General features: G+C 37.5%; 1 protein-coding gene across 3 annotated transcripts in view; it reads left to right on the top strand.

The window, feature by feature from the left end:
* The window catches only part of MAP3K15 (mitogen-activated protein kinase kinase kinase 15), an 82,894-nt gene that overhangs the window by 18,926 nt on the left and 39,231 nt on the right, over positions 1-24,737 (top strand). The window contains exons 2-6 of one of the 3 annotated variants that reach the window (XM_027688843.1): positions 7,082-7,221; positions 10,448-10,471; positions 18,853-19,046; positions 21,557-21,725; positions 23,017-23,123. In XM_027688843.1, the coding sequence (XP_027544644.1) occupies positions 7,099-7,221; positions 10,448-10,471; positions 18,853-19,046; positions 21,557-21,725; positions 23,017-23,123 (617 nt within the window). In that variant the 5' untranslated portion in view covers positions 7,082-7,098. Of the gene's footprint in view, positions 1-7,081; positions 7,222-10,447; positions 10,472-15,516; positions 15,589-18,852; positions 19,047-21,556; positions 21,726-23,016; positions 23,124-24,737 lie in introns of all 3 variants that reach the window. The other 2 variants (XM_027688841.1, XM_027688842.1) reach the window with 2 other exon arrangements.

Raw genomic sequence — 24,737 nt, 5'->3', positions numbered from 1 at the left:
TGCTCTGCCATTTCAAGCTGCTGGGGCTTCTCCCAGTGGTTTGAATGGAGGCAGTTTGGGGCATTTTTGTGATCTGTACATGAAAAACAAGTGCACCAGCTTTGTTACCTCCACTTTCAGACTGTAATCCAGGCTACAACTTTGCTTGGTAAATTTTAACTATTCTGGTAGTTTAAACCCTTCTTTATGTCAGCTTTTTGCCTTGGGAGCTGAGAGGATTGAGTTTGAGTGCTCCAGACTTTGGGTGCGTAGGAAGGAGGAGCTGCCTCGCTGGGCCACATGAAAGGACTTTCTAATATGCACCCAAATGCTCTGGCTAGAAACAGATTTGGGTGTCAGCTGTTCCTCCTTCTCCTCCTCCTCCGTGTGGATGTGTCCGCTTTCCACACAAAGGCCTGTTGGACCACTTTCCCTAACACAGCTGTTCCCAGATTTGTCTCTGGAGGTGGGAGTCTGTCAGTTCTAATGTGTTTGTGTTAAGTGAAGTAAAGCAATCATTTGAATTGCTGCAGTTATTAATGCTTCTGGATAGTGGAAAGACTCATCTGAAAAATTAAAGTTTTTCAATTTCCTATTAATAGCTGGGCTCTGGATTTGCCTGATTCTTTCAGGAAAGTTATTTAACGGCTGACTTTCTTAGCCAGGAATGTTGCTTCTGCTCAGTTAATACATAGTTAAAATTACTTCTTCAGCACTGAGCAGACTGAATTCATGGGGAGGATGTGAAACTGCTTTCCAGAGCAAGATTTGACATGCAGGAAGGAGGAAATGCAAAAGAAACGTCAGACTTTCCCCTTTGTGTTTGTGGTTCTAAGAATGTTGGCTTTTATAAGGCCCCCAGTTGTTAAGCACTTTTTTGGTCGCCTTCCATTTTGCTGGATGAGAGGAGCAGAATCGATACATATTGGTATGTGGTGGCTTTTCTCACCAGTAGATGGTTTTGTAACATAAAACCTGTAGCAGAGGAAGGTAAGATTAAAGCCATAACTAAGTAAAAGGCAAATGACAAGCTCAGTCTGAGAACACAGATTAGAGGTGTTGCCCTGTTTTTTGGTAAAATAGCACAAGTCTGAAATTGCCACTTTACAGCAGTTCTTTTGTTTTCCTAAGCAAACAGACAAACCATAGTAAGACACATTTCAAAATTTTTGCCATTTGATGCCCAGGTTTTCAGAATTCCTAAAGCACTTAACAAATCCATCGGAGCTGTCAAAAGGGAGATATGTCTAGGCTTAGATTTTACTTCATTTTATAGTCAGAATATGTGTGTATGGATAATATACCACAATTGGAATTAAATTCTCTCTGTGGTCTTCTTAAGGTAATAAAAATTTTAAAATAGTGAATTAAAATTTATTTGGCCAGTATTCAAGTTGCCTTCTTTCTCCAATTTGTGATTGATGTCATTAATAAAATCTGAAAATGTAACTTTTTTTTTCTTTGGTGCTTACTATCTGTGAACAGAAGGAAATCTTTTTTCCCAGATTAATATGATGATTCATAACTAATTTAATTCTTAAGTTTCCTGTTCTTTGAGTCGCTTCCTTTGGCCTGTGAACTAAAAACCCCTTCCAAAGGAAGTGCCCTCACTGCATCAAAAAGTTTTAGACATCCAGTTTGTATGCTATGCTTGTGTTTCCTTTTCTGAAGTAAGGAGTAGGCTGAAACTTGTAGTCAAACACCAGCCACAGCTGAACTCTTGTGCAAAAGTTGATTGGATTGTAAGAACAAGCATCCTTCTTAAGGGTGCCTTGTAAGCAATTTCTAAACTATAACAGTTAATTTAAATGTTAGTATTTATAAAAAAGTGCAGCACTTGGTTTTACTCTACAAGAAGTTAAGCTTAGTTTGAAATAGAGGAAGTAGTTTTTAAAATGGTATTTAATGTGGTTATAATATATACAAGTCTGTATTGCAGGATAAATCATTCCTGCCTAGTTGTTTTTTATTTTTCTGACCAATTCTTGTCCTATAGCAAACCAATGAAGTTAGCAGAGTTTATGCTATAATACTGCAAACTTGAAGAGGTTGAATAGAAATACCAGAAATGCCTAAATTTAGAAAAAAAAGTTGCATCTTTATGTTTCATGGGTGTTTTAGCTTCTAAGGCAAGTGTAGTTTTAATGTTGTATTTTAGAATGTGATTGTGATTGGAACAATTTTTTTTTAAGAAAAATAAGCAGATTTTTACAGAATAACATGATTTTAGAACAGTAAGATTTTAATAAAACTTGATTCATTATAAGAGTCATAATAGCAGCACGAATGTTGACAGTGGTGTTATATTAACATTGGCCTGTGCTTAGGGTGTAATGAAAGGCACTGACAGTTTGCTAGTATAAAAAACTGTGCTGAAAAATTACTTCAGTAGTTCTCTTGGTAGTTACTACTAATGTGCTTTGTTGCCTTGAGCTCCCTCCCCCAGTTTCTGGGAGGATGGGAGATATTGAAGTTGAGAGTGTTGTGCCTTTTGCTTTAGCTTAAGTGAAAGATGCAAAGGGTTCCTGGTTTTCAAATACACCAGATTTTACCATAATTGTTGCCCTGTAAAAACTGTGGTATTTTCTCCTTTAAAGGACCATGCAGAAAAGAAAATGAATATGCATTCTGAAGTTAAGGATTTTTTATTTGTCATTGTTGTTCTTCTGAAGAACTTGGCAGTTTCCTCCAGTTGGATTTCAAGGAATAACACATTTGTTTACTTACTAACTATGAAGGACACTGATGCAAATAGCTAATAATCTGAAGCAATACTAATCTGAAGGTTCATAATTTGCAGGATGCTAGTGAATAACAAGGGACAGAGTTCTGCGTTTTCCTCCAATAATGTTTTTATTATCATGTTAAGTTTGGGGATTTTTTTGAAATCGGTTATGTATAGAAAGGTTCTAAATACTGTAAAATAATGAATCCATAATAATGGAGTAAGGTTCTTGCTCTTCACATGGATAAGGCTGGATGGAGTCTTAGATTAGAACTTGAAGGCAGTACAGACTTACTTTGAATTTTTCTTCTGTTAGGCTTCCTAGATTCCATTTAACTTTCAGCATATTTCAGGCTTTTTATTAATTTTCTCCCATTTACTACTTTTTCACTTACAGATCCCAAAACCTGGTGCCAAAATTTTCCTTTTGGTTTTGCTAACAATGCCATAAGTCATAGAACAGCCATGTGAAGACTTGTGATTTGCTTAGATCATTAAGTTATGTGATGCCTTCGGGTGCATTTCAGAGAAATAAGTCCTGTGGTTTTAACATCTGTAATAATGTTTTTCCTGTTGAATTATTTATAAGTTTTATAATCGCTTGTTTTATCACAATTAATGACATGAAATCTTCATTTCAGTTATCGTAGTTATTTCTCTCTTCCCTTTCTGGTCTCTTAAGACACACTAGTGTTAAAATCTGTATACTGTAGTATAAGAAACTATTTATGTGTCATCTGCTGCAACAATGCAGAGACCTAATCAAGACTGTGCTAGGAATATTGATGAATTACCTTAATGCACTGAAAGTACACACGTAGCTTAATCATTTTATGATGGAAACAAACAAAACCCAGACAAATGAACTGCAGATACTCAATAAAGTGAGATCAGTTTTGGGGTTTGTGACAAAAATGAACTGTTTTCAGAAAGAAAATAGCTTTATGTGCAACTATGAGAGAATAGAAAGAGTTGAAAATATGTGTTATGCTTAGGAAATGAGGGAGGACACATTTTTATGGGTATGTTCTTTTGAACATGAGTTGCTGCTGCAGCAAAAAAGCAATGAGTTTAAATGTTCTGTTCCAGATCATCCAAAATTGGTCATATGCAACATTAAGCACATCCCCACCCCTCCACACCCTCTGGCGGATACATTGTGTAGATCTTTGGGCTTCACTTGTAAGCCTTCTGTCTTTACGGAGGGGCTACACCTTCCCCTGCTGTCTTTCCTTCTGAACATAGGGAACCATATCCATTGGTCTGTTTCATTATTATATAAAATTTCTCATGCATTTTAAGACTTGATAAAAGTTGGTGTTAGCTTTTGCTTTACGCTTGTCTAATGGAGGAGGTTGAACTTAAATCTGGAAAGGGAAGTACAGAAGTATATTTGACTGAACAGGCTCTGCTGTTATGGAGGATGGGGGTTGAGGATGAAGTCTGATTGACATATGTTTTTATTCATAAATCAAGATGTGCAAAGCAGATACTAGTGTTGTAGTATTTCTTTTTACGTGTCTCAGGAAGTATAAGGGAATTCTTGTCTCTCTCTTATCAGTCATAGTAAATATGTGGTTGAAGTACAGGGCCCCCTGTCTGTCTTTAAAGAACTGTAAATGAAAAATTGTAGTGTAAATCATAAGAAAAATACAAGACAATTGAAACAGAAATATTTGTGATATTTGTGGTGGCATATATGAGCTTTGTTCACTTAAGGGTTCTACTTCTTTAATGAGTGTTTACTGTTGTTCATCTCTTCTCCATCCAAATTTGCATTATTTTGAGGCCCAGTGGACTCAAGCTACATTTCAATAGCACATTAGTAAAGCTGGTTTGTAAGTAGAACTCTTTTGTCCCTGCTCCAAGCCTGCTGCTGTTACTGGTGGAGGAGGGCTTGGAGAGCTTTGTGGGAATGCAGCTTCTCATCTCTGCTCTAGCCCACAGCCACAAGCGCTTCTGATGCTCTGCTTCTGTCTGCTGTCATTTACTTCTGTGTCATCCCTTGATTTCCATGACCAGACCGAATCCGTTTAGTTTTCTTCCTAGGGCTTTTTTTCACTTGCATGCCTATTTTTGTGATACCATCTTCATCTCTGCTACTCCTCAATTTGTTTTATTTTTATTGTGTTTTATCTTATACCTATTCGTGGGATGTAAACAAGCAAGAAAAACTCATTCTCATAAATCTTCTTTTATCAGTGTGAATTAATATCTAAGTGATGAATAATCATCCTTTTTAATGCAGGTGCTCAATTCTGTTCTTATGTCTATTTAATGTGGTTTTGATACCACTTACATTGTTACGGAGCAGCAATCAACAGAAGACAAATTTCATTGTAGACTAGATGTGGCAATGAACTTTGTATAGCCTTGTTTTAGTGAACTCTGTTACAAATCATTGCTCACATTGTATTGTAAAATACAATATCTGTATGCTGTATGAACCCATTGTCTGAATTCTCTTACCAGGATGGTGATTTTGATTTCACAGCACTCTGGTTCCACAAAAACAATTTGTACAAGCACTGCAAACCAGACAAGCTCCTAATATTTTTCCCTATATGGTATTTGATTCTCTGTTTGCTTGTTAATTTATCTTAACTTTTGTTTTATAGATTATTTATGTTTTCCAAATGATTTTGTAATATTGGGGTAGTCTAGATATGGTTGGGTTTATGGAGCTGGGGCTTACTTCTTCCATCTCTCTCAGTTGATGAGACCCTACAGTGTGCAATATACTAAGAATTTTGTCCATACTCTGTATAGAGCTGGCCAAACAGGAACTGGAAAGATCATCAGTAGATGGTGCAGGATTTGAGGTTGCATAGGAATGAGAGGATTTTTTCATGCCATGACTTTGTGTTGGGGTTTTGTTTCTTTGATGGGGTGGGGGAAAGGCGTGTTTGGATTTTTTGTGAGTTTTGTTGGGTTTGGGGATTTGGGGTCTTTTGGTTTGGTTCTTTTTTTTTTTTTTTCTCTTTAATGGTGATGTTTTGGTCTTAAGACAGGTGTTTGGACTCAAAATATTCCTTGTGCTTTAATAGGAGTCTCACAGTAACCAGAGGGACTGGCTGACCCCGATGTGGTATGTTAGAATAGCCTGATGGAATTATACAGGAGTGTATATTCATTGCAGGTTTTTCCAAGAACTTGCATACTAAGTATATACTATTGATTCTTGTGGTGTGTAACCTTGGTGACACCAAGGTTAACTGACTGCTGCTTTTGGGTCTGAGCCATCAGACCTGCTTTTAGCTTTCTTGTTTACTAGCAACTCACCCTTCTCTGTCTGTCCCCGTATGTACAGACACTGTCTGTACCCCTTCAGAGATGTAGGATTTATTGCCCAGCTGCACTGAGTCTCTGCAGTCTGTTTTGAACCTCAGACTACCCTGTGGTTTCGATGCCAAGGCTCTAGTCTTATGAATACTTAGATTTAAATTCATCTGTCTATCCCACAGTGGTGAAAGCAGACAGACATATAGATACAGACCTTTTTTAAAAGCTTTAAAGCAAAATTTTCCTAGGTAGCCATAGGAGATAAGGATCAAGGAATAAAATCTCAGCATTAAGTGTCCTCCAGTTACCCCTTCTCTTTACTGGCCTTTAGATTTATGTGAGAACAAAATGGTGAACTCAGAATCTTTTACCTGTATCTCAGCTGTTCTGCATAATACGGGGTATTTCTCTTTAAGTCTCTATACAGATCATCTTCCACTGATGTAAACTTTTTAACTTCCATTTCTGACTGGAACACTAGCCAAGAGCAGTGGAGGTCTTACTCTGGCTACTTGTGGTTGAATTCCCTCCTTCCTGCACCCTCCATCTTCAACATCTTGCCTGTAGCTTTTAAGACTCAACTTTCACAGTCATTTCTTTTTCTACTGTTTAGGAATTTCCCATTCTCCAAACCTTAGGCTCTCGAGATAAACTTGGTCTGACAGTTTTCCCTAATTTTTTTCTGTGTTATAATTCTTAGAGGTTCCACCTGAACATTTGAGTCTTTCTGTCCTATTGGGTATTCAGGCTGTCAGACCTAGATCAGAGAGCAAGTGCAAAAGCGCTTCTTCCCCTAGACCATTCCTGATGGAGTAATTTCCAAACCTCAAGCAGGATTCAAAAACTGTGCCTCCCAGTTACGGTAACACTGTGATAATTTAATGAGTAGGTTCATGTCTTTTATATGAATGGTGTAATTTACTTCTCTCATGTTAAAATTTACCATAAGGAAATGATCCTTACTTGAATATGTTGATTTTGTCTTTCCCAAATGTATGTGTAATTTCAGGATTTGTTTTAAATCCTATGTAAGAATAAAGTTGGTTTTAAGATTATTATTTTTTTGCATTTTCTTTTCCACTTTTCTCATTTCAGATGTTGCAGTTGTGGACATGAGTGATATTTCCAAGCAACCATCACTGTTCTACCACCTTGGTGTGCGTGAAAGCTTTGACATGGCCAATAATGTTATACTTTACCATGACACTGATGCTGACACTGCTCAGTCTCTCAAAGTAAGGTTCTCACTTGAAAATCTGCTTCATTTCAGAAATATCTTTAAATACCTGAATCTGCAAATGTTTCTGTTTTTCTGAAACTTCCACTGAATGTAATTTCCCGAGGGCTACATAACAGAATCATGATAAGAAGAAACAGTTGCTAGCAAAAATAGTAATAATTAGAACAGTATAAAAGCTTTTTTATAAGAAAAGTTCCATAATGTGGTACTGATTTTGCTTCATATGGTTAGACTTGGAAGTGAGAGTGCAGGTCTGATTTTTTCCTTCCTTTCCTTCTTAGTTTTAGTACATAAAAAAAAAAAAGTTATGGTTTCTATTATAAGGACACTTGAACAAGGGCTGTATTGGAATCTACTCCTATTATTGAAGCACTTCAGACGAGGTTTGTATTCCCTAGGTGCTGAGCAGCTAAAACTACAGGAATCTCCTTTTTATTGCTATTTGAAGATTAAAAAAGAGATCCTTGCCAAATCTTTTTATAGAACTATCGTTCATTTTTATAGTAGGATAATACATGCTATACACTTAAGTCCTGAAACTGCTGTTCTGGATGCAAGTCATAGGTTGTGGATGTTTCTGCCTTTCTCAGTGCCATCTATTTCTGCTTTTAATATCATCCATTTTCTGCTGCCTTCACTGAGGGCAGCATTGTTCTTGCTTTGTTGTTTTTTTCCTTATTTTGAGTTATTGCCCCTTGCTACTTTGCTTTTTTCACACCATCAATGTCCAAAAATCCTTTTGGGAATTCTCCAACCTCTCTTGATCCTGTAAGAATATTGTTTCATCTTAATTTTAAGTCTCCTTCTTTCTTCCCCAGAAAAGCTCCGTTCGGTCACAACTTCTCATTCATCTTCTCTGATCTCAATGTCACTGATTTTAGTCTCGTGTATTTAGTGTCCCATACCTGTTTCTTCCTGCAGTGGTCCACATACACATTCACATTCCATGTGACCTGGAGTCACAAGAACTGAAGAGTTGGAGCCTCTCACACTCTTGCTCAAAGAGGTTATCCATACGGCTATGAGCTAAGGTATACTGGCATGTCTTCCTTTCCTCCAGCTAATCTGGATGGGCAGGAATACGGCTTTTCATCCTGTGTTGGTAATACACCTGACTGCAATGAAATATTTCATTTTTGTTTTTCATCAGCACATTTCTGTCTTTCTTTTATGCTGTCGCTCAGATGTTCTGATCAACTTGGTTCTCCCAAGCACAGGCTAATCATCTTCTGTTTGTCACTGCCCAATGGGGATGGCTTTGATTTCTGCACTTGGTGCCAATACTCAAGCACCTGCTCCATAACTGGAGTGCTGAATGATCTCCAGGATTACATCCATCTGGTTGGCTCTTCAGATTGATTGTTGTCAGAACTTGCAAGTCTTTGCACTGTCAGTTGTAAGGCTTTTTTTTTCTGAGGATGTAAAGCTCAAGTCTGCGGACCTGGGAACCCTGGAACATGACTGGGTCACATAAAGCTAGAAAAGCTTTGTCTTCATGTCTCTTCTTCAGTGCCTCTGTCAATGGCACTGATATCTTCCTCATCTCTCAGTTGTTTGCATTACCTCTTTGGCCTATATAGGTCCCTAGCATGTGTTACTATGGGATCATAAAGCTCGATGTAAGTTCCTGGAACCAAGCAGAAGAGATCCTCTGTATCAAGTGCTAGAGTAGTTTAAGCAGAGCACTGGTTCAGGGTTCAGTCCTACCCTGTTGTCCTTGGTATCTCTTCTGCAACTGAGCCCCAGTTCAGTATCGGGTAGCATTCAAATATGCTAATACAACTTTCTTAGGAATACTTCAGAAAGTAGACAGGGATTGTTCTTGGGGTATTTCAGCCAGGAACAGTCCATGACACATTTCACAGTTTCAGAAGAGTTAATTTCTCCTGCTGAGAAAGATCTTTATCTGCAGTAGGTAAGGCTCTATTGGAGATACTTGCTTGCCTAGGTAGACATTAAATTTCAGATATGTGATATTTCAGATGTCTAAGCCTTCCATCACTTTTTTTCTGATGTATTTTATTGGTCTTAAGGAGTCTTAAGTTAATGAGTAATTCTGTATTTTTGACCATCTGCCGATGTTTCTTTGTTCTCAAGTTTATGACTAATTTGGTCAGGACTTTTTTCCTTCCCTTCAGGAATTTATTACTTTGTTTGGATCTAGGTTGCTGTGCACACCTCTTAGGAGTGGTTAGCCTAAGTGTTACAAAGGCAGTATTCATGTCTGCTGTTACTTCTACTGAAGATCCGTGAAGTTCAGGCTGCCTGACTTTATGTAGTTTATCTCTTATGACCCATACTGAAATTGTCCCAGGAGTTGTCTCTTTAGTTTCACCGATGTTCTTTCCAAAACAATCTAGTTCTGAGGACATAAGAGATTATGTAATCTGGCTGTCAAGAGAGTCATATTTGCAGAACTAAAGCTCTTAGATGGCCCCTGATATTTTGTCTATTGTTGAGGAAAAGGATGTGTTGGCATGATCATTTCTGTGCAGTCCAAGTGGATTTCAGGCTTTCACATGTGAAGTTGCTAAGCAGAATGACCTTAGGTTTTCAGAGCACATTCCATTAAATTATATTGATAACCTTGCTTAGAAACAAGTCTACATCTAATATTTGTAGCATGGCTTACCTGATGATCTCTTCAGTTTGACCGAGCAGTGTTCATTGGACATGTAATCCATCACTAAAAAGAGGAGAAGGTTACTTACTGGCAACTGAAATCTTTGAGATCTGGTTTATGTGCCCATTAGTTTATCATTGCTTCACAGTTTCGATCTCTCTCTTTAGATTTTAAGGTGAAAAGAATTAGGGTGTAGGAGGAATGTGTTGATCTGTGCCAATCTGGTAGGAAAGGAGCTTAGGTATCTGAAGGATACCCTTTTAGAGAGAAAAACCCACCAGCTTTGAATGCTTTTGTCTCACAAATGCCCGGAATGTGTCTGGGTGTGCCCAGTCTGACAAACTCCAGTAACTGGCAAGTACAACTTCCTTTATATTCTGAGCGCTTCTTCAAACAGGTTTCTTTGCTGAATTGTTAATTTTTATGACTTTTCTTGATGTTCTATCTCTTTACTGGGAATCTACTGTGTCAGGAAATCTGAACTATGCTGTGAAGAAAACATCTGCGTGTATATATGTGTAGCAGTGATTTTTATTGAAAATAATAATTCCCAGTAAAAACAATTAAACATCTCTATTATCTCTTTTTTTCCCCACAGGATATGGTGTCTCAGAAAAACACAGTAAGTATTAAATCCACATTCATTTTAAAACACAAAATGGAAATACTACATTTGAAACAACTGTAATAAATAAAAAAGCTCTGCATGATTTAAGGAAGTTGTTTTACCTATATACAATTCAAACTAATGGAAATCTTGTCGACTTTCTTTCCAAAGTAAAGCTAGATGTAAAAATTACTTTACTTTTTTAAGTAAAGGTGCCAGTAGATTTTATATGTAGGTTGACAGATCAAAATATAAACTCAGAAATTGAAAATCTCTTTATCCCTCTACCACCTTCACCCATTTGTGCAAATGTATATGTGTGTGCAATGCCTTAATGGGGCTTACTCTTGTATCTCAGACGGCTTTGGCTACTGTATACCCATCCTCTTCCTTACAAATTCACATATTTACTTAGAAATATAAAAAAAGCTTATTTCCCCCCCAAAAATATTCTTACAACTAGTGCTAGTAAAACCAAAGAAGTAAGTCTGAGTTAAGATAAAATGTCGATGTTATTTTAGGCTTTTTGAAATATGCCACAATATCTTATACAGTTGCATATTTTGTCATACTTCATGTCAGTGGTTATTTTCATTAAATCCTCCACACTTTATTTTGAGGACTGCTGAATTTGCAAAACTCTTAAAACTTCTCTTTATCCTTTCTTTTTCCCTCCGTTCACCATATACTTTTATTTTCTTCTGAACAGTATTGAGTAGGAATAAAATAATAAAATTGTCTTAGAGCTTGATAATAATTTAAAAGAGAAGTAGAAGAAATAATGCATTAGTCACAGCAGTTTATTTTGAGCTGCTGTTTCTATTTGGCCCACAGCGCTGCATTAAGACTAAAGATAGATCAGTTTTAGCAAATGTAAATGCAGGTCATCCTTCCTGACTGTCTGGGGATCTTTGAACTAGTTTGACCTGTGTGGTGGGAACTGCTTTTACTGGCCTATAGTTTTGTTAAGGGGGACTCAGAATGAGGCAGATTTGCTTGTAATTCCTACTGTCCGTCAGCTGGTGGATGACCAAAATTTCACAGGCATGTGTTTTCCCCTCCAGAGCAAGAGGGAGAATTATGCCTGAGCTATTTGGTGGGAATTCCAGAAGTGGAGTAAAGGAAAAGGGGACAGTGGCAAGTTCAGCCTAGTGCAATCAGATTAGCAGCCTGCAGTCTTCTCTTTTGGCAGATTCTTTCTCCAAAAAAGGAGGTATTTACCTTCACACTGAAGAGAAGAAAAGATAGAATCACAGAATATGCTGAGTTGGAAGAGATCCATGAGGATCATCAAGACCAACTCCTGACCCTGCACAGGACATTCCCAAGAATCACACCATGTGCCTTAGAGCATTGTCCAAACGCTTCCTGGACTCAGACAGGCTTGATACTGTGACCAGTTCCCTGGGGAGCCTGTTCCAGTGCCCAGCCACCCTCTGGGTGAAAAACTTTTTCCTGATATCCAACCTAAACCCCCCAACAGCTTTATGCTGTTGGTTCTAGTGACATGGTTTCTACAGCACGACCTGGTATTGGACCTATAAACACCATGTGGCTAGCAAAAGGGGTAGGGAGACATCCCTAAACTAGGATCCTGATCCCTCCTTTAAAAAGGAGGGACTTCCTAATCTACTTTCTTCAAGTGCTTAAATTAAGAAAGCAGTTGTGAGTAAAATACAGTGAGGAAAAAATGACTTTTAATATCAAGTATGGATTCTTGACCCTTTTGTGTTATTTGAAGTTGTTCATATTTTCTTTTATTAGATAAATGTACTCCAGTATTTCATTCTTTCCTCAGTTTTTTTAATCAGAAATTAGAACAAACTCATTAGCAAGCTAAATAGTTAATAGGTTAAAACAATGTTTTTCTAAGTTGAAGCTGACTTCAAACAGACAATTGCTTTTCCCTCCTTTCCAATCCACTGAGTTGTCATAAGAGGTTTGCAGTTTACCACTGATCCAATATGGTGCCGCTGCTTCATTATTCGGTTAAATATTTGACAACCGTATGGACAACATCTTGTTTGAAGTTAATTGCTAATGAGGCTTGCTGTGCTTATCAAGGAGGCACAGAATTGGCATGAATTTATTGGGTCCAGTCAAGTATGTAGTTAGATAACCATTTCAGTTTAATTGCTGAATATTAGATACAGGAGTTAATACCCCTTTACTAGGGCTTTGTGCTTTCCTGTCACTTTTCCTGATTGAAGAGTATGGATATGCCTCTGCTGTATCTGTGGAACAGTAGACAGAGCTTAAATGCACTCTTCATCAGGGGCTGGAGGCATGCTGGAAAGAGGATAGATAGTCAATCTGCTAAGCCTTGCAGTGGTAGCCACAGGAATATCCTTGCTGGAGAAGTCCTCTCCGTGTTTTACAAGGTCTGTCTCCATGCATCTGTGCGGTATGTAAGGAAAAGGGAACAAGTGAGATTGTTACCAGGCACAGCACACCTTCGTTCCAGCAGCAAGAGTGAAACTTTCTGTGCTGGCTGCTGTAGCTTGGAGCTTTCTCTGAGGTTTCCCTGCCCTCACCTTTGCTATTTATCCTGCAAATGTCAAGTAATCTGCAAAGGTGCAAAAATCTTAGCCTAGAACAGATGTGGATCTGCGCTAAGGGTGCAGAGAAGGTGAATGACTAGTGTGTCATCTGGGGCTATTTGCTTTTGTGTAGTACAACTAAGCCTTGAAGAGAATGGATGTTTTCCATGTAAAGAAAATATTATTCTAATTCAGCATTGAGGAGGAGACAAGAGCAAGGAAACTGTACATAAAGCTGAAAACAATGCATAGGAAAAAAAAAGGTCAACAATTCATTTGAGATTTGGCCTGAGTACAGCTGACCTGACAGTGAAAATTATGCAGCAGCATGCTGCAGTGGTGTGAGTCTGAGAGGTTTAATAGCTTACTGTCTGAAGAAAGAGTGTGAGAGTAGGAGAACTTCCTTCCTTCCACCATGCAGGAGCGAAGATTTCAGGGATAAGATGGGAAATATGATTCGGTTCTACTTGACTCACCTAAACAAGCAATTAAAATTCTGTATTGATAATTTATTGCATACTTGGATGCAAAAGGAAAGAATTATTGGATGTGGGAGTTCAGGTCCCAAGACAGAATTGCCCTGGCATGAAATTCAAGGTCAAGATTCTGTGTCCCATCAGTTAGATTTCCTTCTGTAGAGCTCATCTGAGCTTTGAGGACTATTTTCTGTTAATTTTACTAAGGATTGCCCACCTTCCTATTTTCTGTCAAAATTATTATCAATAGCATAAATGGCAAATTTGCAGTCTTACAGAACAGGTTTTTTCTTGTGCCATTATAAAAGAATGGACTAAAGGGTAGAGGAAAAAAATGTATCTATGAAAATGGACTTGTGCTTTGGAGTTTCTTTAGGTGTCAGATGAACGTTGGTTTACTGGAGAAATGAAATTTCAAGGATTTTCAAATGTGAAAGGTTAAAAAAATAATTTTCCCCAAACCCGTTGTAATAGTCAAAATCCATGGGAAAGCTGTTCTATTTTGATGAAACATTTTGTTGCCATCCTTGATATTTTATATTTTTTTAGAAAGGAAATTTCATCTCCTTCTACAGGATTTTAAGGAATGATGAATATAAAAAGTTCAAGATTGAGTGAAGAAAAAAATGCACAAGGAGCTTTTAAAAAATCGGTGGAGTCAGGTAGCAAAATGTACAGTCCTTCTGGCAATAGCTCGAGCATTAGTTGCACATAGTTTGAGATACATACTTTGATCCATTTAGTTTGTTTGAATGAGGCATTGAAAATACAAACTAGAACTTTCCGCTCTGGAAAAATTATTTTGGCAAGTACAGAACAATAAGGAGAAAGACTTAATAGTTAATTTTTCTTTAGTTGATGGTATACCTGCAGAAATTAGAATAACCCTGTTAATTGTGTTCAGGGAAGGTATTTAAAGAAAGTAGGCTGGCTGTTAAGCCAAAAGGTTTTTTATAGTATACTTAGACCTGTGGGCCTGATGAAATATTTTCAGAGATTTAAATAGTTATTTTTCATTAAATCCTGTATAGGAAGCAGAGAATAATGTCTGGGTCATGGAGGAGTCATTAGCAAAAATTCTTCTTGATCTAAAGGGAACTGGATTGCAATTTATCCTTGCCACAAGGAATTTTTATGTTGAAAAATCACTTTTTATTGTAACTGGCAGAAAGTCTTTTCAGAGTTTCAGTAGCTGTATAAATTAGACTGTATATACTGTTTCAAGGCAATGAACATTGAAGAAAACTAAATAGAAAGATTTTGGCACTTGGATTCATATTCTCCAATTAAGTAGCCCCAGTGGATTGAAATGAGAGCCAAGACTCTGAAGTATGATTACATTATATGAATTTAGTAATCCAAAGAAATACTATTACAAAGTAGTAATAATATTTTTTATTTTCTAATTATTTTTACAGTGTGTAAAAGCTTATATGATACAGTCTTTTAATGATATATTTCTAAAAAGGCCTGAGGTGGCAGAAGTGTTAAAAGAGATTGTAAAAGGGCACAGAATGAAAGAGTAGGAACATCTTAAATACAATATTTTTTTCTTTTGGGTGTAAAGTAGCACAAAGGCAATGACTAACCCAGCAAATGTTACTTTTAATGCTTCTAATCTCAAAATATGCCACTGTTACTTTTGATAATGAAAACAAAGTCTTTTAAATTTATTTATGAAAGTTAGTTTTGATAGAAATATTACTATCTCAAGCAATCCATAGTGGTTGGAATATAGTTAATTAATCAGGTAATGAGTCCGACAGATTCGTAGAAGGAAGACTTGAGAGCATCTTAATGCTGACACAGGGAGAGGTATAGACATGTCATGTAGATAGATAGGAGAAATCTTACATTCTGGTGACAAAGTATTGACCTGTTTTCTGGGCCTTGTAAATATAGTCTTCCTGTAAATATCTGTATTCATTTTCTGTTGTTTCTTTCTTTAATTATTTCTTTATTCATGTGTCATGTCTGTCTTTGATTCTTATGGTGTTTTGTGGTGGTGTTTTCCTCTGTGTTGTTTTATTTCAATTTGGAGTAGGTTGCCAACCTCAAAGCTTTTCTTCGGGTTCAAGTACCTCCCGAGTACCACAGTGGTAATCTAATAGGCAAAGTATGTATCACTTCAAATCTGTTTTCTGTTGAATAGAAGTGCCATCCTTTTTACCGTGTTTCTAGAAAAATGTATAAGGATAATTTAAGGATAGTGCTTGACAGGGTCTTTCCTTTGGGGTGATTGGAGTACGTGGTCCTTGCAAGCTAGATCCCAGGCATTTAGAATATTTGTCTTGTGATAATCTCTCTTTACAGTCTTTGCATAAAGATATCGCATATATTTAACTTTTAAAAAGGAAGTATTTTTTGGAGGTTTATATTAGCCTAATCACTTGTATTGCAAGATGTCACAGAAAACAATGGTGAAAATCATAATACTGGAGACAATGGTGAATTAAACTCCCTGAACACTCAGGAGTTTGTGACTCAAGTGAATGCAGTTCATTTACTGTTACCCTGTGTTTTCCTTCTAACTGATTTGTAAGATAGGATAAGCACTCCTAATACTCCTGAATGAGTGGCAAAGTGAATAGCATGGCTCAAGAAAAATAATTGTTCTATTAGCTAGACTCTGCAAATTTTACTCAAAATTATTTATTTGGAAAAAAACACCTTTGATTCTAGTGTAGCATCTCTATCACAAAGTGACAGTTGCATCGGAATAACTGTAGCAGTACAATTGAAAAAAACCTGTTTATGTTATTAAGGTCAACAATTCACTTTTAACAGCATTAGCAAAATGTTTAGAAGAGTATTTTAAGACAAATATCAGTCTATATTTGGCCTGTGTTGCCTAGAGCCTAAAAATGTCTTATGTGGGCCTCACTCTTTCAGCCCTTCAGCAAAGGCATGCCTCTCTGCTTAATTCCTTTAACCATTTATACTGAAGAACAGGTCCCTCTCTCAACTTACTTGCAGTTGTTTCTTGGGTTGGGTTTTTTATGTTCTTGAACTTTTGTCTCTTTTTGTGGTAGATTTTAAAATGTTGTGATTGAATACAGAAGTTTCATTGCTAGCATACTGGGCATACATTAGTTGCTGGAAGATGAGCTGTTGAGAGGTTTTGTTTTTTTTTTTTGTTTGCTTGGCTATAATTTTTAACTTAAAAATTTCTCAAAATCAGATAATGAAAATAGCTTAGCTAATAATCTTGAAATTAACCAACTCAATCTACAGCCTTTGTAAGTTATAATTCTGTTACAATTAAATGTCATAATTTATAGATTTTAATTTATATATATTTGCAGCTAGAATTGTTATATATGTTACTTCATATATATCTAAGCCATGTATTCATTATCTTACAAAGCAATAGCTGGTGCATGACAAGACATTATTTTAAAAATTATTAGCTTTCGGTGTCAGAGACCAGCATCCTAAGTAGAAGATCAGAAGAAGCAAGGGTAATATTTTCAACCATCTCTAACTCTTGTTAGCATAAGAAAAGTAGATGAACTGCTTTTTTACGTAATGAAGATAAGAAAGACTCTCTGAAAAAGGCCACGCAGTCTATATGAAGCAGTTTTATAATTTATCATATGTAATAGTGGATAGAAGAAGCTAGAAAATTGGAGCTGATTGCTTTTCAGACAAGGTGATGTGCTCAAATATGTGCAGGGTTCCTGACTTCTGCACACAAAAATGTGTTTGTTATGTGTAAAAATGTGGGTTTAATTGCAGAGATTTCACTATGCAAAGAGAGACAAGAAATCTAAGTCAAGTAGATGATATGTTGGCTGGATAAGATTAATACAGTGTTTCACGTGTCATTTAATTTTTTTCTGAAAATTGCTTTGCTTTTTCAGTAGATAACTGCAGCTCTCTTTGCGTCACAAGATACATCACACTTGCAAATTGGATTTTTTTTTTCATTGCAGAAAGAACTAATTTGCTGTTACAGGTTTAAGAATAGAGTTTATAAACAAGCAACTTTTGCATTGCGCTGAAGTTAGTGTTTATTTGAATAAACTTAGGACTAAATTGTTTCAACATATTGGTGATTTGGGTTGCACTTTTTCCGACTTTTTTAGCAGGAAATAAAGATAACAATCCAACAGATAATTATATTGGTACTATAATGTAGTACCAATATACAGTATATAGAATGTACTATAGGGTTTGTAAGGAAGGAATGTGACTTGACACAAACACAGATCAGCAACAGGATGTACTGATACAGTTTTTTTTATCTGTATTTTTAGTAACTGCATGGCCTACATTTTTAAGTTCCTGTGAACAATTTACTTCTCTTGTCTATTTTATTAATACAAATAAAAATGTGCCATCTTCATATTCATTCTTTTCGTTATCTCAGCATTCTCCCAGTGTTCAAGGTGACTTTAAATGGCTACGGCTTTTCTGCAGGCTTAGATGATATGAAAAAATGAAAGGTATGATTTTGCTATACAAGTTCATTGCCTTGGTTACCTCCAAGGTGGTGGTTGAAGGGCATTTAGTGGTAGGTGGTTGTGGTAGATGTATCATACTGATCCATGCTGCAGTGCTCCTGTCTAGTTACTCTGAAATGTAAAGTTTACTTTTCTTCTAAACAGCAGAGTTCTCGTAGCTCAAATGGGATACAGCTTCTACTGACTGTGGAAAACTTCACACTGGTCTGGTTTTTGGGGTCTTTCTTAGGATTTGAAGACTCTGAACTTGCTGGTTTTGGGCTCTGAACGGCATTTCCTGTGTCCTCTCCCATTTCAGTACCTTGACCAAGTTTACACATTTTATGTGACATATTATGTTTTTTTGGGTTTTAATTCTAGAATTTTGTGTTACAAGTACTACATGTATTGCAAAATATTTCCAACTTTCGGGTTTTGGTTGGTTTCGTGTTTGAGGTAGCATACAGCAGATGTTTTGTAGGCTATTCTGGATTAAACATCTTTATAGTCCTTCCAGTGCCTATGTTTCTCTATTTCTCTCTTTGTGGGGAGCTCTGCATCATATCTTTCTTAGTACAGAGTGAGCCTAGAGGATACAAGTACATGTCTGACCCAAAACATTTGGAAACAGAAGGTTAGCTGGTAACAGACTCTATTAGGATTTGTACATCACATAAAAAAAAAAAATTGAACAGTTTTGTTGTATTGTCCCTTAACAGACCTGGACCCTTACTCATCACCCTTGTTAATATTTGTAATTCTTCCACAGAAATTTCCTTTTAATGCTTGCAAATCTTGTGCTAAACAGTGCACTAAAACTTCATAGTGCACCAGCACTACTCTGGTTGGTTTTTCTGACAGCAAAAGATTCTGTGTACACACAAGTATATTTCCATTTTCATTTGTTTTCTAAATGCTGCCTGTTTTTATTTTAGGCTTCCAGTGGCAACTATTATTTTATTCCATACATTGTCACACCTTGTGCTGACTACTTTTGCTGTGAAAGTGATGCCCAACGAAGAGCTTCTGAGTACATGCAGCCCAGCTGGGACAATATCCTGGGGCCACTTTGTGTCCCACTGGTGGACAAGTTTCTCAGCCTTCTCAAGGATGTTCATGTTACATCATGGTAATGTTACAACACATAAACTTCAGGAACCTTTGATAGTCTCTTTTTAGTGTTATGCAAAAAAGATACAGAATTTCTGGTAGCACTGATTTTTTATTTTTTCACTGTGCTTAATATAGTGGTAAAAGAAGCCGCTAACTTTACTACTTTCTATATTCCTGTCCTGCAGCTGTTGCAGTTAACTAATCATGTTATGCTACAATTTGATTTATGATTACTTTCCAATAAGCACAGGCAGTCCATGGATAAGATAAAGTGCTTAAGTTTAAATTACAGTGCATAAGGCTGTAACAGGAGATAAGATCATAGCTTCTTCATAGAGCTCAAAGCCAAACACTGTCCCTTTCTGTCACCAAATAAAATATATATATATGGCAGCAATGGGCAATCAAATATAACTTTCATGGTTTGGTTTTATTTTTAAATAGTAACCTTTTGATGTCACCTAATAAATGAGATATTATTTAGCTGCTTCTACAAGGGACTGTTGGAGTTTTGAGATTGGGGCTGAAGAAGGAGGTCTCTCTCCACTGCTCACCCTGTACTCTGCAGCTAGTCTTGTTTTGTACATATTTCTGCAAAACGCTAGGAGAGACTGAGCTGCTAGATTTTAATTTTCCTAGTGTCTGAAGCATGAGGTAGCACTGAGGGCCCTTGGATTTCTTTCTGTTTCCCCATTGCCATCTCACCCAAGTGAAAGGCTTGCCTAAAACCCTCTCTTTCTCGTGTGGTCCCACCCTTGGGATCCCATGGATGACCCTGCTGTGACATCCCACCCTGAAGAGGAGGGGAGCACCCAAGATTCCTAGGTGCTCATGGTTGAAAGGAATGACAAAAGTCAGAGGGTCTGCAAAAGCGTAGAAAGTTTATTATTAGTAAACTACACACTTGGCATGGAAATTGGTATGGTAGTGCCTAACCTCCTAGTACAAGCACATGGCAGTGGGTTTTGGATAAAGGGATAGGGTGAAAAGAAAGAGAGGGAGATGAATTGAAGAGAGGGAGAGAGAAAGAAAGAAAGAGAGAGAGAGATCACCCATCCCGGCTCCAGTGTCAGTCCAGCAGACATCCTGGGCTTTGTTGGGGGGCCTTTTTATAGATAAGTTTATTTTTCTAGATAAGCACAGTTGGCCCTGGCAGTAGTAAATTTTGGTACCATTTAGTGTTTGTGTCATTGTGAAATGATGCTCTGAGCACCAGCTGTCCAAAGCTGCTTTGTCTCTGACAGTTACAACCAGGGCTGTGGTTATTTTGGGTTTGATAATTCTGTTGTGAAGTCCTACAGTAAAACCTCTTTTCTCTTTCCCATTTTCAGGCTGAAGTGCCTGAAAGAGGCTTTTGTACAGCTGCAGAATTAGACACTGTTGTGGTAGATCCCTGTGAAGAGGTAGATGTAGTTAGATGATACCTCATTCCTGCCAAAAGCTTGAATAAATTTGAAGATGTTAAGTGTTCCATCATTCTTGAAAGTGAGACTCTCATTCCTAAGTCATTCGGTTACTTTTGAAAACTATTAACCAGTTACCACCATTTGGTTTGGGTAGCAAAAGAAGAACTAATTATCATTAGCCTAATTATCATTAGCCTGGTAGAAGCCAATGCTGGATAGAAACCTGAGACTGGTGAATTAGCCTTAACCTCCAGTGACAGTAAAGCAACTACTGAAAGCTTTCCACTAGTGCTTTTTGTGACCTTGCTGCTCTGATTATATCTTATATATGTCAGGCTTAGGTGTAGGGTTTTTGCTAAGCAAGGTAGAATGCTTTGCAAAACTCATTTGTAAACAAGAAAGGGATTGTATGCACTTGAGTATCTGTCAGATGACATCTGCTAACTTCTGAACTATAGACTTCATAACCTTCTCCAGATAAACTTTCCCCTAAGTAGTTTGTCCAGGCCATTTATACCTGCCGTACTTGGTAATATAAATACGACTTTTTATTTTACAAACGCTCTGATGTTGCATTGCACACTGATGTTCGTGTAAATAAGATGCACTTGCTGGAGGCTTTTACATAGATCCTGCCCACATTATGTATTATGTTAATCAAAGAGATTGCAACTAAATCAGCTTTTGGTGGCTAGCTTTTGTTTTAGTTTCTTTGTTTGCAAGCCTCTTTCCTCCTTTCATGATAAAATAACATACCTCCTCTTTACATCACACTGGTCTTTCCTCTCTGTGACACTTTATTATCCCAGTTGCTGTCTTCTTTATGGTTCAGAGGCAAAGTACCATGTCTGTCATGATCAGTAATGGGGCAAAGAAATGCCCCAGTTTTCCTGTGTTGATAAAATTACCTCACAATCCTGGTTATAAACATATTGATAGAGAGCCCCACATTCTGAGATGGGGCAAGGTGGAATATTTGTAAGTAGTTAATGAAAAATCTGGAGACATTTGATGTGCACCTTACTCTGAGGAAATGGTACTTCTTATTAGAAATATAGTCAGATTTCGTAAGAAATATCCAACAGTCTTCTTCCCAGATGTCTGTCTTTCATTTCTTTAGTACATATTATAAAGAAACACTGCTAAATGACATTAGAAAAGCTAGAGAGAAGTACCAGGGAGATGAACTGGCTAAGGAGCTGGCCAGAATTAAACTTCGTATGGATAATACTGAAGTGCTGACTTCTGACATCGTCATAAACCTGCTGCTTTCCTACAGAGATATTCAGGTATGTGCCTAAAGACTAAGGAAGATAATTTCACCATGGGACTTTCTCTCTTGTTTGTTCTTCTGTACTTCATTGTTTGTAAAACAGTGATTCAAAGCTGCCACTAAATCGGCACAATTGTTACATTGTTTAACGTTTTGACTTGTCTGTTAAGCAAGGTAAGGAACTAGAGACTTATTTATTTTGCCTATGAACAAAAGACACAGATTAGGTGCCTTCCCAAGGTCTCTTCCATTGTTTTTAGTAATCTTTACTTCCTTAAAAAAAATAAAAAGAACAATTTCCCTGCCAAAGCAAGGCTCTTGCTTTGCCCTTCCTTCCCTTTCCTTCTTCCCTGCCAAAGTCAGAGGTATTTAGAAATGAAGAAAATGCATTTGTTGTGACCACTGTATTGGCCAGAGATGCCCAAATTGAGAACTATCATTTAAAAAACCACTAATTTGCTTTTAAAATATAACTGCACCTTTTTTTTTAAAATTTTATTTTTTAAGTAAGTTTTTTAAATAAGCCTGTGTGCTGTCTTTCCAAACTGAGTCTGTGCATTTGACATCCCTTTTAAAATACAGTTCCAGTCATTCTACAGAATATTTATTCCATCAGGCGCTAAGTTGGTTATTTCATAAGTATAAACGGGTTGTGAGAGCAGTGGGTGACCACATCATCCGACATTACCCAACTTTCCATACTGAGATGTGCGTTTTCCTGCAGCACTTTATGCACCTTCACTTTGATTGTCTCTGGTGATCATTCGCATTCTTTCAAAAGGTCTGCTTTGAGAAACATACTCATCTCAAAACATGTCTTGAACAAACAGATTAAGTAAGGTGAGGCCATTTGAGATGCCAGTAAACTGGCTTCCTCAGCAATATACATGTGGGTTACCTCTGAGAAGCTGCAGCGATGTACAGTCGGTGACGCACCGCAGAGTGAACTGTGCTCAAGTCTGCGACAACCCGATGAAATGTCGTTCATCAAAAGTCCTTAATAAGGCCAGAAAGAGCCAGACTCGTCACCTCTACTTCCTGGTGCTGGGAATGCAATCAGTCAAACTAGTTAGAGGCATTCAGTAATATGGGCAGTGGCATTGTGGTGAGGAAGAGGCAAGCTCTGACATGGACAGACAAAATCCCTGTTTATTCTTATGCAGCGTTTGTAGCTGTTTCACTAACTGTTCTAGGAACAATCACCTGAGAAACTGTCTTAGCAGTTATGATACATTTTAGCTTCGTGGTGCTTTCCTCTGCTTTCAGTGTCTTCTACTTTCATTCTTTTTTTTGTTTTTTAATTTCAGGACTATGATGCTATGGTGAAGCTGGTAGAAACACTGGAAATGCTTCCTACCTGTGATCTGGCTGATCAACACAACATTAAATTTCATTATGCTTTTGCGTTGAATCGGTAAGAATCATTGATTGAGGTTGATCTTTAAAAATAAAAAACTGTGTTTACCTATAATATTCTATTCTAATTTCAGCATACAGAACAGCATTAATGTTGCTCAGTATGACTGATTGAGCCTACCAGGAACAAAACACAGTCTATGCAAAACAGAATTAGCAGCTGTATCTGACCCTGCAGAATGTTAATATGTGCTTAATTTCATTAAGAAGTATACTAGAACAGTGATCATAATCAACAGAGAAAGTAATTAAGAGAGAAAGTAATTCATTTATTTCCCCTTGGACTCTAACTGAGTTATGTTGGCAGTGAATCTCACTTAGCATTGTCAAGTCAGAGTTATTTCAGTGCTGCACAGAGCCACTGATATGGCAGACAAGGGACACAGGATTGAGGCTTCTGGGCGCCTTGAGGCTTTGCTGGCACATCAGGTGGACACAAGCCCAATCTGAACAACAGTTGTGTGTAGGTCTGGGTTAACAACTTGTGCTAAAGTAAGGGACAGGGATGTTTTACTTTAGACTCATCACCATTCCATCCTTGCTGCATGTCATCTGGCTCAGATCCAGCCTAGGTCTGACCTGGCTTGGATCATAAGCAAAGCAAGCCTGGGCCTGCCTGCTGAGTACGGTGCAGAAATGTACTAAAACACTTCCTATTATCACATGTAGGGAAGGCAGACATTTTCATGCTGATTTCTGGTACCCTGATTCACATGGCAAGTTTTTAAGCACAGCCCCTCTCCTAGATTACTGTCTTCCTCTCTGTTTTCCTTTTTGGAGCAGACCATTTGTCATCTCTCATGTCTCATATCAGAGGCTAATAATGGATGACAGGCTTGTGCTTGCTTCCAAGCTTGGGCTATCTATCTGAATACATCACCCTCCTGGATGCTTGTTTAGGAGTCCTAGGGAGCAAAAGGCCATTCCTGTTCAAGTGTCTTCAGCTAATTAGTTTGGATGCGACACACAAACAGAGTAGAGAGTGCTCTCTTCTATACAGACATGGGCTGGTTTAAGACATTGTTCCTTGTTACCAACTAGCTGAGATTTAGGTCTGATTGTATCTTAATTTAGGCACAGAATGGAACGCATCGTTAGGTATAAGTTCAGCCCAAATGTGCGACATGAATATTTTCAATATTTGCTTTCACAGCTTTGGTATGCTGTGTAATTGAGGACTGGGTGTTTCAGATGTTGATGGCTGTTTGCTTCTGTCCATCGGTACACCTGGACTGGGAGGCAAGCACTGTGTAAGGACTATTTTCTAATTGCCCTTATTTACCATGACTGCAGTTATCAAATTCTGGAAGCTTGCAAAGAAACCAAAGGGTGTGCCAAATTCTGTTCAAAACAGTAGATTTTAAACCCAAATCCAGCCATAGTGCGAGGCCAGAGCTGTGAAAACTTCAGTCTCTTTCCAAGGCACTTCTGTCTTCTCTTATATTAAAGATGAGGACAGCTGCAGTCACTATTACTTAACTCAGCATGCTGTGTTTTAACAAGCAACATATTCCAATACAATAATAAAAAAAGGCAATTAGCAGGTGAAGGGCATAACAGAGTGCAAGTGGAAAATCACTGGTAATTGTGAATAATAGCAGCCACAGTAAAT

Source organism: Neopelma chrysocephalum, unplaced genomic scaffold (genome assembly GCF_003984885.1).
Source record: "Neopelma chrysocephalum unplaced genomic scaffold, ASM398488v2 Primary Assembly neopelma1_76, whole genome shotgun sequence".
Classification (NCBI taxonomy): domain Eukaryota; kingdom Metazoa; phylum Chordata; class Aves; order Passeriformes; family Pipridae; genus Neopelma; species Neopelma chrysocephalum.
The sequence above is the reverse complement of the archived record's forward strand: the minus strand, read 5'-3'. Positions and strand labels throughout refer to the sequence as shown.